The 18,624-nt window shown below is 63.2% G+C and overlaps 2 protein-coding genes across 5 annotated transcripts; one reads left to right on the forward strand and one right to left on the reverse strand.

Moving 5' to 3' along the window:
* Nucleotides 1-3,875: 3,875 nt before the first annotated feature.
* Nucleotides 3,876-5,348, reverse strand: LOC104330411 (erythroblast NAD(P)(+)--arginine ADP-ribosyltransferase-like). 2 transcript variants are annotated; one of them, XM_075420033.1, is made up of 3 exons: nt 4,434-5,348; nt 4,118-4,156; nt 3,876-4,028 (listed from the first exon to the last, which is right to left on the reverse strand). In XM_075420033.1, exons 1-3 carry the CDS (start codon nt 5,218-5,220, stop codon nt 3,943-3,945), a joined length of 912 nt encoding a protein of 303 aa, XP_075276148.1. In that variant the 5' UTR covers nt 5,221-5,348; the 3' UTR covers nt 3,876-3,942. The 2 variants fall into 2 exon arrangements, with proteins under 2 accessions (XP_075276148.1, XP_075276058.1); XM_075419943.1 differs by lacking the exon at nt 4,118-4,156 and having other exon boundaries at nt 4,434-5,302.
* Nucleotides 5,349-15,044: 9,696 nt separating this feature from the next.
* LOC142360573 (erythroblast NAD(P)(+)--arginine ADP-ribosyltransferase-like) lies at nt 15,045-17,895 on the forward strand. Of its 3 annotated transcripts, none has more exons than XM_075414085.1 (3): nt 15,045-15,158; nt 15,382-16,301; nt 17,504-17,895. In XM_075414085.1, the coding sequence occupies exons 2-3, from the start codon at nt 15,515-15,517 to the stop codon at nt 17,716-17,718; spliced, it is 1,002 nt and encodes a 333-aa protein (XP_075270200.1). In that variant the 5' UTR covers nt 15,045-15,158; nt 15,382-15,514; the 3' UTR covers nt 17,719-17,895. The 3 variants fall into 3 exon arrangements, with proteins under 3 accessions (XP_075270200.1, XP_075270210.1, XP_075270191.1); XM_075414095.1 differs by having other exon boundaries at nt 15,434-16,301; XM_075414076.1 differs by lacking the exon at nt 15,045-15,158 and having other exon boundaries at nt 15,434-16,301; nt 17,504-17,542; nt 17,633-17,894.
* Nucleotides 17,896-18,624: the final 729 nt, after the last annotated feature.

Consider the following 18,624-nt stretch of genomic DNA (forward strand, 5'->3'; position numbering starts at 1 on the left):
ACACAGAAAAATGCCTATAACAAAATTTAACAAAATCTAAGAAAGCAGTTTTAACACCCGCTGCTCAGCCCTGCCGTTATCCCTGCCCCACGCTTGGGCGCCAGTTTGATGTCTTGGATTCGGCTGCCGCCGGCATCAAAAGCGCCACGTGGCCGCCCCTCCCCCCACCAGCGTGCGGAGGAGAATGGAAAGAAAAGAGGCAGAAACCGGTGGGTCGGGATAAGGGCAGTTTAACAGAACAGCAAACAGAGGGAACAGCAACAACAACGGTACAAATAAGGAGAAAACACAACAACGAACTGCACGACCCAGACAGCCGCTCTCCCGGACAGGACCGGCGCCGCAACCCCCAAGCCGCCAGTGAGCCCCCGCCGCGCTGTCCCCCCCCCCCACCAGAACCCAGCGTGACGTCACATGGTATGGAATACCGGGCTCTGTTTGGCCAGGTGGGGTCAGCCCCCACCCCCCGGCTGTGCCCCTTCCTGGAGTCCGGTGAGAATTAACCCTGTCCTGGCCAAACCCAGGACACTTCTGCTGAACGCGCCTCCCAGTGCTGGAATGTCCCCGGCACCCTGTACCTGTGCCCTGTACCCGGCACCCGTACCCTGTGCCTGCACAGCTCGGAATGCCCCGCGGTGTCACAAAGGGGGCCCTGACATGGCTCACGGTGTCATAAAGGGGGGTGTGCCTGCCTGCTATAAAAGGGCTCTGCGAGAGCAGGCAGCTGGCTGGGGGCTTCAGTCTGCCGTTATCTCCTGGTTGCCCTGCAGCGTTTCTGGAAGCACCTGGAACGTCGGATGAACATGGTGAGATCCTGGCAACAGAACCGGAGAGGTGAGTGGCCCCAGCACCAAGCGCCCTGCAAACAGCCAACACCCCACGGCAGCGCTGAGCCGGGGCTGTGCCGGGGGCTGACGGCCACTCACTCCATCTCCTCCCTCTATAGATTCTCCCACTGATAATGGAGGAGAGGAGAAGCCCGAGCCGAGCGTGGACACAGAGTGAGTGCTGAGGGAGTCCCCAAATCCTGCCCCAGACCCTCTCCCCATGCCCTGCCCTGCCCGCACTGCCCAGCCCTGCCCGCCGGCCGAGGTCGGGCTGCTGCCCAAGGGTCGTGGGTCCCGGTGGAGGGGCCGGGGTGCAGCGGGGTCTCTTCTCTCTCCTCCTCTGCAGGGACAGCACGGAGGAGTGGAGCAACGCCCCGTGGGACTCGCTGACCTCCATGGACTCCGTCGGCTCCCTGGCCTCCCTGTCACACAGCAGCTCCAGTTCCACGGGCTCGCTCCACACCTTCCCGGATTCAAGGCGTGGTGCGATGATGGAGCCGCCGGCACTCAACCGCTCAGCACCCTCCCAGTCCCCCACCACTGTTTGCGTCTTGGTGGGGGAGCCGGAGCCAGACTGTGGCCAGGACCACCCACTGCAGCCAGTGTCGTGCGCAGAGCAAGACCAGGTCCCTGGGGACAAGGAGGACAGGGTACAGAGCCCCAGACATGTGCAGCCACCCCCCACCAGCTCCCCACACATGCCCATGACCGTGGCGCAGCTCATCCCAGAGTTCATCCGCGCCATCCGGGACAACCCGCTGTCAACGCAGCAGCGACGCGAGCTGCTGCAGGCACTGCAGGCTCAGGATCAAGGGGGAGAGGCGGGAAGCAGGAGAGCCTGTGGTGGGACCTCCCCTGGGGAGCTCCCACGTCCCCCCACCAAGACGGAGGAGGACGTCCCTCTGGCAGTGTGGCCCCAGAGCCTCAGAGAAGACGTGCCATGCACTGATGACAACGTGGACGAGGCTGTGGATGGGGTCCTACACTGGGACAGAGCAGTGAGCCCAGAGACCCTCAGCTCCATGGAGCTGGAAAGGAGCAGCTCCATGGTGTCAGGAAGGAGCAGCCCCACGGGGCAGAGCGTGAGGAGCCCGACAGTGTCAAAGAGGAGCAGCCCCATGGCACCAGAAAGGACCAGTCCCAAGGGGCTCGAGAGGACCAGCCCCACGGGGCCAGAAAGAAGCAGCTCAGAGGTGGCAGACATCATTACCTCCATGGGAGGACCGGCCAGCAGCATCTCTGCTGCTTCCAACAGCAGCACCCAGGCAGAGACCGGACCCCAGCAACTGGAGCCCACAGGCAGGGCGCATGGCCGAGCGGCCTGGTCTCCATGCAGGGCAGGACGGTGCCTGCGGAAGGGCTGGCGACGCCTCAAGGCCTGGTGGAGATGCCACTTTCAGCCCCTACGTGACCGATGCTGCAAGTCCCGGTAGTGGCAGCGATGGTTCCACAAGGACAAGGGGATCCCCTACCACTGAGCGGCCGGGGCGTGCGGGGATGGGAACCCCCCTGGGCTGCCCTCCCATCTGAATTGTTCAAATATTAAATGTTTTCTCTGTCCCTGGAGTCGTGGTTCATCCACCCATCTCGCGGCTGGGGGTGCAACCCCTACAGTGCCTGAGCCCAGCGGGGACGGGCTGGCACCAGGCACCGCTGGCACCCACCAAACTGGGGCTGGGGCTGGCCGGTACCCCAGTGGGTGTGCTGGTGTCCAGAGGGACCTGGGGGGGCTGCAGAAATGGGCCAGCAGGACCCTCCTGGAGTTCAGGCACATCTCTGCAGGGAGGTGCCAAGAGGATGGGGGCCGCAGGTGGTGGGCACAGCCACGAGCAGTGGCAGCAGTTTGGGGTGCTGCTGGGTTTCTTGGGTGGTTTTGGGGTGGCGTGGGACCCTTGAAGGGCTAATTCTGACTGTAACTGCTCCACAGGGGTCACTGGTCAGCGAGGATCCATCTGGCCTGAAGGGCAAGGACACCCAATGGCAAGAAGGGGTTAAACTGGCTGGAAGCTGGGGTGCCAGGGACAGGAGGACTCCTTGCGAGGCAGTGAACTTTCCCTGGGTGCTGAGATAAGGAACAGCCTCAGCACTGTCTTGTAGCCCTCCTGGAAGGGGAGCGCTCAGGGCCCAAGCTCAGGGGCCACCTTAGGGCAGCAGAGCTGGGCAGGAGGATGGACCTGGGGCTGGGCTGAGGTGCCCCATGCAACTGCTCTTGGGATGGGTGCTGGAGGACTTGGAGACAAGGCTCAGGACACTCCTGTGCTGAGTCCATGCAGAACCGCTTATTGCAGGAGGCCTCTGCCCCGTGCATCCTTCATTAAACTCTTCTTCTCCGAAGGCACCTCTGTGCTGGCTGGCGAGTGGTCTCAGTCTGTCAGAAGCCCTGTCTTCTCGGGGATGCCCGCACCTCCCCTTCTGTCCCTTGCTGAACGTCCTCCCCCTTCCCTTTGCCAAAGGTCCCCTTCCTGTCCCTTGCTGAACCCCCCCTCTTGTGCCTGGTCTCCCGCAGGGCTGCTCCTGCCTGGTCACCTCCTCCCCTGGTGGGCTCCCACCCAACCCCACGGGACAGGCAGGGGAACAGAACCCCCCCACCCACTGGACCCCTTGGGCGGGTCCCAGGGCACGGGCACTGCGCTGCGGGAAGGCTGGCAATACTGGGGGGCTGGGGAAGACCCCAGCTGCAGCTCACCCCCCCCCGAGCTGCCCCCCCCCAGGGACCCCAGAAAGCCCCGCAGACAGCCCGCTCCCGCAGCGAGTCTTTATTCCTCTGGGAGCCGGGGAAAGGCGAGCGGCCAAGCCGCGGGGGCAGGGGCACCCCCAAAAGCCGCCCCCGCTGCCTCCCCCCGCTCCCTGTCGGTGCCAGCCCCCAGCCCCCGGGGGCAGCCCCTCCCAGACCCCCCGCGCTCGGCTGCGGCCGTGGCTCCGCGAGAGGCGTCGAGGGGCTGCCCGCGCCCGCGCCCGGCGGCACACGGCATGGCCGAGCCCAGCGTGGGGGCTGCCCGGGGCCGTCGCCGCGCCCCTGCCCCTCCTGCCGCCCCGTCCCGTCCCGCCGTCTTCGCCAAGTGGGGGGCTCCCGTCGCCGACCCCCTCCTCTCCTCGCTGCGGCGGGGGTCGCGGCTCAGGGCCCCCCGGCGCCGGCTGCCAGGGCCGCGGCTGCCAGGAGGAGCCCCCAGAGGCGCGGGGGGTCCCCGAGGACGCTCCTGCCTGGGGGTGCCGGAGAGGGGGAGGGGGGCTCAGCCGGGGCACGGGCAGGGGGCCCGGCCGGGGGCTGCGGCGGGGGGGTCTCGGCTCACCTGCGCTGAAGCTGCACGGCTGGGCCTGGCAGCGCTTCTCTGCAACAGAAATGGAGTCTGTGTGCATGGCTGCCGCAGCGGGGCCCCGCGCCCCGACCCGGCCATGCCATGCCATGCCATGCCGTGCTGTGCCACCCTGTGCCGTGCCACGCTTTGCCGTGCCACGCCGTGCTGCCAGTGGCCCCCGTTGCCAACCCCGGGGCAGAGCGGCGGGGAGGCGTGCAAGGACGCGTGCCCGAAGGCGAGTTCCCCCCATCGCCCTCCCCACGATGGACCCCCCCTTTCCCAGCCGCCCCCCGTCCCGCGGGGACGTCACCTTTCACAAACTCGCAGTTGTAGGTGCTGTGCGCGTCCCGGGAGCGGAGCTGGATGAAGGCGCCGTCCCCACTGCGGGTGACGTTGGTGACCTCGAAGCTCTCGAAGGGCGGGATGAGGACCTCCTCCTCAGCGGGGTAGGCGGAGAAGTCACTGATGGGGACGCCGTAGCAGGTCTCCACCGAGAAGACGGTGTCCCGGCCGAAGGACAGGGCGCACTTCTCCTGGACAGAGGTGGAGGCGAACTGGCCGAAGCGGACGGTCTGGCCGCGCTGGGCGGTGAAGCGGATGCCCTCGACGCCCCGGTAGACGCGGTGGCAGCGGCGGGGCTGGGCGTCCCGCAGGGTGCGCAGGGCCTCGCTCAGGAGGAAATGCAGCACCTTGAAGTCGAAGGTGTCCAGGTATTCCTCGCGGGAGCTCCCGGCCTTGCGCACGGCTGCGTTGAACACCTGGTCGCTGTGTTCCTCCAGGGTGTACGCTCGGAGGGCGATCGCCAGCTCCGGCCGCAGCGCCGGTGACGGGGAGGCACGGCCCTGGTGGCTCCACCATGCCCTGGCAGCGCTGGTCCAAGCCTGGACGTAGATGCTGTTGTCGGCGAACTCGGTGCGGTTGAGCTCCTCCAGCTCCTCCTCCATCAGGCGGCTGCAGCCCCGGTACTGGTCGTCGAAGGAGGTGGGGGCCATGTCCAGCACCATGCCCGTGAAGGTGTGGAGGTCTCGCCGGTGCAGGGGGCTGCCGGCGGCCAGGGTCCCGGCCAGCAGCACCAAGCCCAGTGCCAGACGCTCCATGGCGGGCAGAGCCGCGCTGGGGGAAGCCCTCGGCAGCCGCGGTGCTGCAGGCGGGGAAGCAGCCGGTTCCTCCGCGAGCAGCTGGGGAGGTGGGGGAGCGAGGGCAGAGTCAGCTCGGGGAGGGCAGTGGGGGCTGCGGAGAGAAGCAGGGCAGGGAAAGCACCCCCAGCTGCACGCCCGGCCAGGGGCACCCCGCTCAGCGCAGCTCCCGGCACCGGCCGGGACCCTGACCGTGGCCAAGGCCCTGACCCCAGCGCTTCCATGAATCCCACGAGCAGGTCCCCGGCGCATGGCAGCACGACCCCAGCAGCCCCAAGGTTTATGGCCTCCCCCGCCAGGAGAAGACCCCCCGTGACACCCCATGCACAGCGTTACCTGTGCTCTGAGCAACCTGATCCAGTTGAAGATGTCCCTGCTCATGGCAGGGGGTCGGACCAAATGGCCTTGGAAGGTCCCTTCCAACACAAACCATTCCGTGATTCTGTGAAACGTCCCCATCCCTGGGGTCCCCGACGCCAGCACAGCCATGGCATGGCACGCTTTGAGGTTCGGAGCCAACCTGGTTGTGACCATGGGGCCAACGCAGCAGCTGGTGGCCTGGGGGAGGCTGCTTGTGGATGGGGCCCCGGCCTCACGGCCGAGCAGAAGGGAAACCCCAAAACCTCATCGCAGGGGTGCAGGACCCACCAAAGCAGCTGGGTACGGCGCCTGCTCCCACCCTGAGCAGTACCGGTGCCACTGCTCCCCTGTCCCCCTTCCTTCCTCACTCCCTGGCTGCTCCCCAGCCTCTGCTTGGAGGGCCCTCACGGGGCTTGGGGGTCCAGCACCCCATTCCCACAGCCCTGGAGGCAAGGAGGCTCCTACCTGGGCTGCTCCGGCATTCTCGGTTCTTCTCATCTGGAAGGCAGGAGAAGGGGCTGGGGTCAGCAGCACCCACCCTGGGACACTCCTGGGCACGGAGGAGAAGTGACCGTCCCTGGAGGGGCTGGAGCCGGTGGCTAGAGGCGGGTGACGCCCTGATGCCGGGGGCCGCAGGTGCCTGGCAGGGTCCCGCAGCAGCCACAGGGCTCTCGCCGGGTGGAAACGGGGGGACTTTGAAAGGGAAGCCGCCCCGTCCAGCACTGGGTGCAGGTTGCTGTCCCAGTATGGGCTTGTGAGGGGTGCGCTCCGCCTGCGCGAGCTGACCGGACTTGGCTCTGGGGAAGGTGCTCAGCAAGTAAGCCCAAGCGACGTTGGTCCTCTTGGGCGAGGCTATCAGCGAGAGCCCGGCACCAGAACTAAACCACACGCGTGGTTTGGCTGCAGCCCGGGCTGATAAGCAACCGAAAGGGCATGAAGGCAGCAGAAAACCCGACGACGAGTCGGCCCCTGGGTGCTGCCACCACCAGCAGCCATCGGGGTCCATGGATCGCCCCTTCGGCAGGGACGCTTCTCGAGGCTGCGAGACCCCGCACCCGACAGGCACCCACGGGTTCGTCGGTGACATTTTTTTGCACGCGTGTCCCATTTAAGGAAGCTTACGCCAGCAGGGCGAGGGAGGTTCTCCGTCCCCTCTACACTGCCCTGGTGAGGCCTCATCTGGAGTACTGTGTCCAGTTCTGGGCTCCCCAGTTCAAGAAAGATGAGGAGCTACTGGAGAGAGTCCAGCGGAGGGCTGCGAGGATGAGGAGGGGACTGGAACATCTCCCCTACAAGGAGAGGTTGAGGGAGCTGGGCTTGTTCAGCCTGGAGAAGAGAAGGCTGAGAGGGGACCTTATAAATGCCTACAAATATCTGAAGGGTGGGTGTCAGGAGGATGGGGCCAAGCTCTTTCCAGTGGTGCCCAGCGACAGGACAAGGGGCAATGGGCACAAACTGAGGCACAGGAAGTTCCGTCTGAACATGAGGAAGAACTTCTTCCCTCTGAGGGTGACGGAGCCCTGGCCCAGGCTGCCCAGGGAGGTTGTGGAGTCTCCTTCTCTGGAGGTATTCAAGACCCGCCTGGACAAGGCCCTGTGCAGCCTGCTCTGGGTGACCCTGCTTCGGCAGGAGGGTTGGACGAGATGACCCACAGAGGTCCCTTCCAACCCCTACTATTCTGTGATTCTGTGATACGCAGTGATCTTTGCATCCCATCCCATTGTCGAGTGTAGCAACCAGTGGACTGCTGTCCGCCAGTCCGTCTGTGTTCATTAAACATTTTACGAACCTCCACCTACTGACCAGAACTCGATAAACTAACCACGAGATCGGCTCGGGCCGAGCGACCTCCGACTCTTCTCCCTTGACAGCGCTGGCGGCTCGGCCGTGCTCGAGGGCAGGGGGGAAAGGCTCTGCCCCAAGGAGACGCTGGAGAGGAGGGACCCCGGCCGGGGCAGCGCCAGGGGCCGAGGAGGAAGGAGAAGTGCTGAGACAGCATGGAAACCGCAGGGCAGCGGGGACGGGGGTCCCACAGAGCCCCCAGCCCTGTGCCAGCACCGCTCACAGGGGGTCCCAGCAGGGCCCCGAGGCACAGCCAGGTCCAGGCAGCAGCAGGAGCATCCCCAGCCCCGTCTCGACCCCAGGCCGGTGGGGACGGGCTCAGCCAAACCTGCCCGCCCAGACGCGGGGGGCTTTTCCATCGCAGCCATCGGTCGGGCCCGGGCTGGGCTGGTGCCAACTGCTCGGGTATCTCCTGGGGCTTTCGTGCTTTATCTCCCTTCACCAATTAAACTGTGTTTGTCTCTAGCCAAGAGTTTTCTTTATTTCTCTCATTTGCCCTCCCAATTCTCCCTCCATCCCGCTGTGGGGGAGCAAGTGGCTGGGGGGGGCTCATCTGCTGGCTGGGGTCAAGCAGCCAGGGTCTGGGCTCAGCAGGGAGGGACCCAGGGTGGGTTTGGGCAGGACCTGGGCTCAGCATCGGGGTTATGCTGAGGCTGCTGGTGTGGAAAGGACCTCTGAGCTGCCCCAGGGCCCTGGGCTGCCAATGCCCAGGGAGGGAGGCACCCACTCAGTGGTGGGGCAGAGACAGGACCAGAGGGCTGAGGCTGGAGGCACCTCTGGGCTCCATCTGGTCCAGCCTCCAGGGCTGGTGGCTCAAAACTGTGTCCACATGGGTTTGAGTAGCTACAAGCATCCAAGATGAAGACTCCACCACCTCCCTGGGCAACCAGTGCCAGGAGTCAGGCACCCTCACAGTGAAGAGTTTCCTCTTTTACCCCATGTGGAGTACTGCATCTAGTTCTGGGCTCCCCACTTCAAGAGAGATGAGGAGCTACTGGAGAGAGTCCAGCACAGGGCTGCGAGGATGGTGAGGGGACTGGAGCATCTCTCCTGCGAGGAGAGGCTGAGGAAGCTGGGCTTGTTCAGCCTGCAGAAGATAAGGCTGAGAGGGGACCTTCGAAATGCCTCTAAATATCTGCAGGGTGGGGGTCAGGAGGACGGGGTAGACTCTGTTCAGTGGTGCCCAGCGACAGGACAAGGGGCAACGGGCACAAACTGAAGCCAAGGAAGCTCCAGCTGAACCTGAGGAAGAACTTCTTCCCTCTGAGGGTGACGGAGTCCTGGCCCAGGCTGCCCAGGGAGGCTGTGGAGTCTCCTTCTCTGGAGATATTCCAGCCCCACCTGGACAAGGTCTCAGGAATTGTGGGCTGGATGAGTGGTTGGTGGGGTGGATTGAGAACTGGCTGAATGGCCGAGCTCAGAGGGTTGTCATCAGCGGCGCTGAGTCTGGTTGGAGGCCGGTAACGAGTGGTGTCCCCCAGCGGTCAGTACTGGGCCCAGCCTTGTTCAACTTCTTCATCAACGACCTGGATGAAGAGTTAGAGTGTACCCTCAGCCAGTTTGCTGATGACACCAAACTGGGAGGAGTGGTGGACACACCAGCAGGCTGTGCTGCCATTCAGCGAGACCTGGACAGGCTGGAGATGAGGTTCAACAAGGGCAAGGGCAGGGTCCTGCACCTGGGGAGGAACAACCCCAGGCACCAGGAGGACCAGGAGGCTGTGGAGTCTCCTTCTCTGGAGATATTCCAGACCCCCCTGGCCGCGGTGCTTTGCAGCCTGCTCTGGGTGACCCTGCTTGGGCAGGGGGTTGGGCTGGGTGACCCACAGAGGGCCCTGCCAACCCCAAACATTCTGTGATTCTGTGATTCCTGATGTCCAGAGGGACCCTTCCATGTTCCAGTGTGTGGCCTCTGGTCCTGGCACTGGGCAGTGCTGGGAAGGGCCTGGCTCTGTCCTCTTGGCACCTTACCTGCAGGTATTGATGTACATGGATGAGATGCCCTGAGCCGTCTCTTCTCCAGGCTGGAGAAGACCTGGGCTCAGCGCTGGTGGGATCCAGTACACCAGTACAAACCTGTTACTGGGACCAGCCCTGGAAACCAAGGGACTTGGCATTGAGAAGCGGGTAATGGCAGACCATGCCTGCCATAAACACCAGCAATCCGTTTGGTACAGGTACCTGTCCTCCAGTTGATGGCTCAAACACATAGGAAGTTCCAGCTGAACATGAGGAAGGACTTCTTCACCCTGAGGGTGATGGAGCCCTGGCCCAGGCTGCCCAGGGAGGCTGTGGAGTCTCCTTCTCTGGAGATATTCCAACCCCGCCTGGACGTGGTCCTGTGCAGCCTGCTCTGGGTGACCTTGCTTGGGCAGGGGGTTGGGCTGGGGGATCTCCAGGGGTCCCTTCCAACCCTGCCGTGCTGGGATTCTGTGTGGATCAAAGGTTCCCAGCTTGGCCATAACAGTAGAGAGCTCCCTTCTGCCATTCTTGTACTAAATGACCATTCATCTTGGCATAATTTAATTTTTTGCGTGCTTTTCTGATAATTCCACTGTACCATAAATTTTCTCCCAATTCTGCAAGACCTCAGCTAAGGACGTCCCATTTTCTATCCCGAGTACATTTCCCTATTTTTTTTCTTTCTCCTTTTTTTTTTTCTTCTCCCCTCACGTGCATTTTACGCTAGTCAGGCCACGCACCAATCTCTTTTTCATGCTATTTACGCTGATCAGGCCAAGCATTTGCCTCGTCTCGTGCGAATTCGTGCTGCCATGCACTTCCCAGATCACCACTAGTCTCAAGTCTGCTCACGGAATTTTAACACTCTCCTTTCCGGACCCTCCCGCTCCGAAGATCCCATGTGAATTCACCGCAGCCGGCAGTTGGATGTTTGAAGACAAGAGGATCTGAAGGTGATGGTCTAAGGTCCCACCTGGGTCACCAAACTGTTAAAGGAGAAGCTGCTCACTTTTGGGTGCTTCCTCATCCCTCAGGCTCGACCCCGGGTTTCCCAAAGCAGAGTCCCCTGACATGACATCTGCCAGACAAAATTATTGAGTGGTTCAGCGGTGTAGAACAGCTCGAGCTGGGTGGCTCCGGAGAGGGACCGTGAACAAAGAAACCCCTGGGAAATTCTGGACAACCTAAGCTCCCACCCCGCACGAGCTCTCCATCTGGTGTCCAAGCAGTAGCTGATCCAACGATGTTATTTGGGTCTGGGGTCTTTGCACCTGGGGACACGGTTTAGCAGGCGTGGTGGTGTTGGATTGGCGGTTGGACTTGATGATCTTAGAGGTCGTCTCCAACCTTCATGATTCCACAATTCTGTGATCCTAAGATTCCCATTGGGCTCCTTCATTGTCTTTGGGCAGGCTGAAGATTCTTCCTTTCTCTTCAGAGAGGCCCTGCTGCTGTCAATGGACGACTTGACTTCCTTATCTTCTAGCTGCAGCTGAGTCCTCGGGGTCCTCCTTCGCTGAGCTTGGCAAGGGTTCCGTTGGTATCGGGCAGAAATATTTCGGGCGCAGTAATGCTTAGGCTGTAGCGACACTGTCTAATTTTAGGCCTGACCACTTTCTACAAGCAACACGCGCCTCACTGACAGTTGTGCCCTTGAAGAGGAGCCAGCGGACTGAGGAAAGGGGAACACCCAGGCCAGCAGGCGCCGAAAGCTGGGGGACTGCGGAAGAAGCACGAGGTTACAGAATCACAGAAATGCAGAATGGTGGGGTTGGCAGGGACGCCTGGGGATCCCCCAGTCCAACCCCCTGCCCAAGCAGGGTCACCCAGAGCAGGGGGCACAGCACCACGTCCAGGCGGGGCTGGAATATCTCCAGAGAAGGAGACTCCACAACCTCCCTGGGCAGCCTGGGCCAGGGCTCCGTCACCCTCAGAGGGAAGAAGTTCTTCCTCAGGTTCAGCTGGAGCTTCCTCGGCTTCAGTTTGTGCCCGTTGCCCCTTGTCCTGTCGCTGGGCACCACTGGAAAGAGTCTGGCCCCGTCCTCCTGACCCCCACCCTGCAGATATTTAGAGGCATTTCGAAGGTCCCCTCGCAGCCTTCTCTTCTCCAGGCTGAACAAGCCCAGTTCCCTCAACCTCTCCTCATAGCAGAGATGCTCCAGTCCCCTCCTCATCCTTGCAGCCCTCTGCTGGACTCTCTCCAGTAGCTCCTCATCTTTTTTGAACTGGGGAGCCCAGCACTGGACGCAGCACTGCAGATGGGGCCTCCCCAGGGCAGAGCATGCCCGTGTCTGCATGCCTCGTGCAGTAAGGAAGGCGCACACCTCTAAGATCAGCGTGTAACGCGATGGGCCAGGCAGAATGGAATGAGAAGTTCCTTTGGGTTTGTAAGAGTATACAGTCCTTGTGACTCCGCTGAGCAGCGCGATGATGGCTTTGTGGAGTTGTCACCCAGCACCCATCTCTGCGCAAACATGCAACGGAACAGCTCTGCTCTGTGTGTGTTGGCGCACTGCACAGCGGGGAAACGACCCCACTTTGGGGACAGCACAATGAAAACTCACTGTACCAGGTGGCAAAGTCACAACGTGTGGCCTAAGGCTTCAGTGAAGGTAGCCACTAATGCCAAGCAAGTTATTTGTACGAACATATATATATATGTGTATATATATATATAAAAATATATATACTCGAGTAGTACACCAGAACACAAAACAGTGACTCTTCCATTTTGACTCATTTTTTCTATAACAGGCTAAAATATCTGTCCTGCTAGAACTGAAGTGGCTCAGGTGGATCGGGACTGGGAACGTAAGAGTGGAGGGGCAGAACCCCCTCCCTCGCCCTGTGCCCACGCTGCTGGGGATGCAGCCCAGGGCTCCGTTGGCCTTCTGGGCTGTGAGCGCACATTGATGGGTCATGTGGAGTTTCTCGTCCACCAACACCCCCAAGTCCTTCTCCTCAGGGCTGCTCTCAATCCATCCTCTGCCAAGCCAGTATTTGTGCTTGGGATTGCCCCGACCCACGTGCAGGACCTTGCACTTGGCCTTGATGAACCTCATGAGGTTCACGCGAGCCCACTTCTCCAGCCTGTCCAGGTCCCTCTGGGTGGCATCCCTTCCCTCCAGCGTGTCAACCACACCACACAGCTTGGTGTCAGCAGCAATCATGCTGAGGGTGCACTCAATGCCACTGTCCATGTGGCCAGCAGAGATGTTGAACAGCACTGCTCCCAACACCAGGCCCTGAGGAACGCCACTCAACCCTGGTCTCCACTTGGACATCAAGCCGTTGTCTGCAACTCTTTGAGTGTGACCATCCAGCCAATTCCTTATCCACCAAGTGGTCCATCCATCAACTCCATGTCTCTCCAATTTAGAGATGAGGCTGTTGTGCGGGACAACATCGAATGCTTTGCTCAAGTCCAGGTAGATGACATCAGTTGCTCTTCCCTTATCCACCAATGCAGCAACCCCATCACAGAAGGCCACCACATTTGTCAGGCACCATTTGCCCTTGGTGAAGCCACACTGGCTGTCACCAATCACCTCCTTATTTTCCATGTGCCTTAGCATAGTTTCCAGGAGGATCTGCTCCATGACCTTCCCGGCACAGAGGTGAGTGACCGCCCTGTAGTTCCCCGGGGCTTCCCTTTTACACTTCTTAAAAATGGGGGTTGTGTTTCCCCTTTTCCAGTCACTGGGAACTTCACCAGAACGCCACGACTTCTCCAATATGATGGAGAGTGGCTTAGCATCCGCCAGTACCCTCGGGACCCGTGGATGGACTGCATCAGGCCCCATGGACTTGTGCACCTTCAGGTTCCCTGGATGGCCTCAGACCTGATCTTCTCCTACAGCGGGTGGGTCTTCATCCCCCCAGTCCCCACCTTTGCCTTCTAAAACTTGGGTGGTGTGTCTGGAGAGCTTGTCGGTGAAGACTGAGGCAAAAAAGTCATTGAGCCCCTCAGCTTTCTCCATGTCCCAGGTAACCAGGTCTCTCATGTCCTTCCGGAGAGGACCCACATTCTCCCTGGTCTTCCTTCTCTCACTGACATTCCCGTAGAAGGCTTTCTTGTTCCCTTTGACATCCCTGGCCAGATTGAATTCTGTCAGGGCTTGAGTTTTCCTAAATTGCTCCCTGGCTACTCTGACGATTTCTCTGTATTCCTCCCAAGCTACCTGTCCTTGCTTCCACCCTCTGCAGGCCTCCTTCTTCTGCTTGAGTTTGGCCAGGAGCTCCTTGTTCATCCATGTAGGACTTTTGGCGTTTCTGCCTGACTTCCTCTTGGTCAGGACGCATCGCTGCTGAGCTTGGAGGAGGTGATCCTGGAATCCTGACCAGCTTTCCTGGGCCCCTCTTCCCTCCAGGGCTTTACCCCACGGTATTCTACTAAGCAAATCCCTGAGGAGGCCAAAGTCTGCTCTCCTGAAGCCCAGGGTAGTGAGCTTGCTGCGCACCTGCCTCGCTGCCCTAAGGAGCTTGAACTCCACCATTTCACGGTCGCTGCAGCCAAGGCTGCCCTTGAGCTTCACATTCCCCACCAGCCGCTCCTCCTTGGTGAGAACAAGGTCCGGCATCGCACCTCTCCTCGTGGGCTCCTCTATCCCTTGGAGGATGAAGTTGTCCTCAACGCATTCCAGGAACCTCCTGGCTTGCCTGTGTCCTGCTGTGTTGTCCCTCCAATAGATGTTGGAGTGGTTGAAGTCCCCCATGAGTACCAGGGCTTGTGAACGTGAGGCTTCTCCTATCTGCCTTTGGAGGGCCTCGTCCACTCAGTCTTCCTGGTCGGGTGGCCTCTAGCAGACCCCCGCTATAATGTCACCAGTACCTGCCCTGCCTTTAATCCTGACCCATCAGCTCTTGGTGAGCTCCTCATCCATCTGCAGGTGGAGCTCCATGCCCTCCAGTTGGTCACTGACGTACAGGGAGACACCCACTCCTCATCTCCCCTGCCTGTCCTTCCTAAGGAGCCAGTACCCTTCCATTCCAGCTCTTCACTGGAGGGCTCTTCATGGAAGTTCTGCGCTGCGAAGGTGCCCGAGTCCTGGCACAGGTTGCCCGGGGAGGTGGTGGAGTCTCCATTCTTGGAGCTACTCAAACCCATGGGGACACAGCCCTGGGCCACCAGCTCTGGAGGCTGGACCAGATGGAGCCCAGAGGTGCCTCCAGCCTCAGCCCTCTGGTCCCATCTCAGAGCTGCTCCTGTGGAGCAGGCAGGGACCGGGCTGTCCCCAGCCTCCCGCCTCCAAAGCTCGGGGGCTGCGGGCAGGGGCTGACCGGCTGTGGATACCCCTCACCAGTGCCACCAACACCTCCACCCCATCGGCAGCGTGACGGAGGGGTCGGCGCAAGCAGCGCGTCCCGGGTCAGCAGGGCCAGATCCGCTGTCGGCTTCTCCAGGACAAGGCAGAGCCTTGTGAAAGCAGAAGCCGAAGCGATTTCCCCGACGGGGGGGTCCGGACTGCACCCCGCGGCCGCCCCGTGAGCGAGCAGTGGTCAGCGGCTGCTCCGGGCACTCGGAGGCAGGGCAGCAAACCCAACCGAGAGGACGGAAGCAGGGGGCTGGAGCTGGGCCTAATCGAAACCGTTCGGTGCTGCTATAAATAGAACGAGCGTCGGCGTCGAGCGGCTGCTTCTGGCCTGTCCTGCCGGCAGCCGGCGGGTGCCGAGGGGCTGGGGGTCGCGGGAGGCGGGCAGCAGGACCCCGACCCCGTGCCGGCCGCGGGGCACAGGTAACGCTGCTCGCTGGGGGTCCCGGGGGGTTTGCTCCCGGCCGGGGAGGCTGGGGTCGTGCTGCCATGCCCAGGGACCTGCTCGTGGGATTCATGGAAGCGCTGGGGTCAGGGCCTTGGCCACGGTCGGGGTCCCGGCCGGTGCCGGGAGCTGCGCTGAGCGGGGTGCCCCTGGCCGGGCGTGCAGCTGGGGGTGCTTTCCCTGCCCTGCTTCTCTCCGCAGCCCCCACTGCCCTCCCCGAGCTGACTCTGCCCTCGCTCCCCCACCTCCCCAGCTGCTCGCGGAGGAACCGGCTGCTTCCCCGCCTGCGGCACCGCGGCTGCCGAGGGCTTCCCCCAGCGCGGCTCTGCCCGCCATGGAGCGTCTGGCACTGGGCTTGGTGCTGCTGGCCGGGACCCTGGCCGCCGGCAGCCCCCTGCACCGGCGAGACCTCCACACCTTCACGGGCATGGTGCTGGACATGGCCCCCACCTCCTTCGACGACCAGTACCGGGGCTGCAGCCGCCTGATGGAGGAGGAGCTGGAGGAGCTCAACCGCACCGAGTTCGCCGACAACAGCATCTACGTCCAGGCTTGGACCAGCGCTGCCAGGGCATGGTGGAGCCACCAGGGCCGTGCCTCCCCGTCGCCGGTGCTGCGGCCGGAGCTGGCGATCGCCCTCCGAGCGTACACCCTGGAGGAACGCCTCTACAAGACGTTCAACGCGGCCGTGCGCAGGGCCGGGAGCTCCCGCGAGGAATACCTGCGCCATTTCCACTTCAAGGTGCTGCATTTCCTCCTGAGCGAGGCCCTGCGCGCCCTGCGGGACGCCCAGCCCCGCCGCTGCCACCGCGTCTACCGGGGCGTCGAGGGCATCCGCTTCACCGCCCAGCGCGGCCAGACCGTCCGCTTCGGCCAGTTCGCCTCCACCTCTGTCCAGGAGAAGTGCGCCCTGTCCTTCGGCCGGGACACCGTCTTCTCGGTGGAGACCTGCTACGGCGTCCCCATCAGTGACTTCTCCGCCTACCCCGCTGAGGAGGAGGTCCTCATCCCGCCCTTCGAGAGATTCGAGGTCACCAACGTCACCCGCAATGGGGACGGCGCCTTCATCCAGCTCCGCTCCCGGGACGCGCACAGCACCTACAACTGCGAGTTTGTGAAAGGTGACGTCCCCGCGGGACGGGGGGCGGCTGGGAAAGGGGGGGCTCCATCGTGGGGAGGGCGACGGGGGGAACTCGCCTTCGGGCACGCGTCCTTGCACGCCTCCCCGCTGCTCTGCCCCGGGGTTGGCAACGGGGGCCCCTGGCAGCACAGCGTGGCACAGCACAGCATGGCATGGCAGGACATGGCAGGACATGGCATGGCATGTTATGGCAGCACAGCATGGCACGACACAGCATGGCATAACATGGCATGGCACAGCACGGCACAGCACTGCACAGCATGGCATGTCAGGACATGGCACGGCACAGCAAAGCATGGCATGGCACAGCACGGCATAGCATGGCACGGCACGGCATGACACAGAACGGCATGGCATTGCATGGCACTACACAGCATGGCATGGCAGGACATGGCACTACACAGCATGGCATGGCAGCAAAGCATAGCGTGGCATGGCATAGCACAGCACGGCATGGCAGGGCATGGCACAGCGTAACATGGCACAGCATGGCACAGCACGGCATGGCACAGCATGGCAGAGCACAGCACAGAACAGCATGGCACTGCACGGCATGGCAGAGCATGGCATGGCAGGGCAGGACATGGCAGGGCACAGCATGGCATGGCAGCAAAGCATGGCTTGGCGTGGCATGGCAGGGCACAGAACAGCATGGCATGGCACAGAATGGCACAGCGTAACATGGCACAGAACGGCACAGCAAAGCATGGCACGGCAGGGCATGGCACGACACAGCATGGCATGGCACAGCACGGCACAGAACAGCATGGCACTGCGTGGCACAGCACGGCATAGCATGACACGGCACTGCATGGCACAGCACAGTATAGCATGGCATGGCAGAGCAAAGCATGGCACGGCACAGCACGGCACAGAATGGCACAGCAAAGCATGGCACGGCATGGCATAGCACAGCATAACGTGGCACAGCACACAACAGCATGGCACAGCATAGCATGGCACGGCACAGCACGGCATGGCATGGCACAGCATGGCACAGAACAGCGTGGCACAACACAGCGTGGCACAGCATGGCAGGACATGGCACAGAACGGCACAGCACAGCACGGCACAGCATGGCACGGCATGGCATGGCATGGCAGGGCACGGCATGGCATGGCCGGGTCGGGGCGCGGGGCCCCGCTGCGGCAGCCATGCACACAGACTCCATTTCTGTTGCAGAGAAGCGCTGCCAGGCCCAGCCGTGCAGCTTCAGCGCAGGTGAGCCGAGACCCCCCCCGCCGCAGCCCCCGGCCGGGCCCCCTGCCCGTGCCCCGGCTGAGCCCCCCTCCCCCTCTCCGGCACCCCCAGGCAGGAGCGTCCTCGGGGACCCCCCGCGCCTCTGGGGGCTCCTCCTGGCAGCCGCGGCCCTGGCAGCCGGCGCCGGGGGGCCCTGAGCCGCGACCCCCGCCGCAGCGAGGAGAGGAGGGGGTCGGCGACGGGAGCCCCCCACTTGGCGGAGACGGCGGGACGGGACGGGGCGGCAGGAGGGGCAGGGGCGCGGCGACGGCCCCGGGCAGCCCCCACGCTGGGCTCGGCCGTGCCGTGTGCCGCCGGGCGCGGGCGCGGGCAGCCCCTCGACGCCTCTCGCGGAGCCACGGCCGCAGCCGAGCGCGGGGGGGTCTGCGAGGGGCTGCCCCCGGGGGCTGGGGGCTGGCACCGACAGGGAGCGGGGGGAGGCAGCGGGGGGCGGCTTTTGGGGGTGCCCCTGCCCCCGCGGCTCGGCCGCTCGCCTTTCCCCGGCTCCCAGAGGAATAAAGACTCGCTGCGGGAGCGGGCTGTCTGCGGGGCTTTCTGGGGTCCCTGGGGGGGGGGCAGCTCGGGGGGGGGGAGCTGCAGCTGGGGTCTTCCCCAGCCCCCCAGTATTGCCAGCCTTCCCGCAGCGCAGTGCCCGGGACCCCCCCTGAGGGGGCTGGGGGAAGGGGGTCTCCTCCTGGGGTCTGTTCCTGCAGCCTAGGGGGGGGTCGCAGCCCCCCCGGCACCCGAGGGAGCAGGGGTCCTGCCAGCACCCTGCTGGGACCCCATGGGACGTTAACGGGCCCAGCTGCCCGGGGGTCCCTGTGCCCCCCACCTCCCCACCCTCCTCCTCCTCCTCCTCCTCGCCAGGGCACGGCCGTGGGACCCTGCGTCCCTGGGGCTGCCCGCAGCCCCCCAGCCCCTCGCCGGGCGGGGTGGGGGGCCGGGACACATCCTGCCCTCCACAGCACCAGGGCCAACCCCTGTCCCCCCCGTCCCCACCCCACGGGTGCCCCCCGCACCCACGGGCAGCCCCGGAAGGCGGGTGACGACGGGGAGCCTTGATG

The sequence above is a fragment of the Opisthocomus hoazin genome, chromosome 1 (assembly GCF_030867145.1).
Source record: "Opisthocomus hoazin isolate bOpiHoa1 chromosome 1, bOpiHoa1.hap1, whole genome shotgun sequence".
NCBI classification, from domain to species: Eukaryota; Metazoa; Chordata; class Aves; order Opisthocomiformes; family Opisthocomidae; genus Opisthocomus; species Opisthocomus hoazin.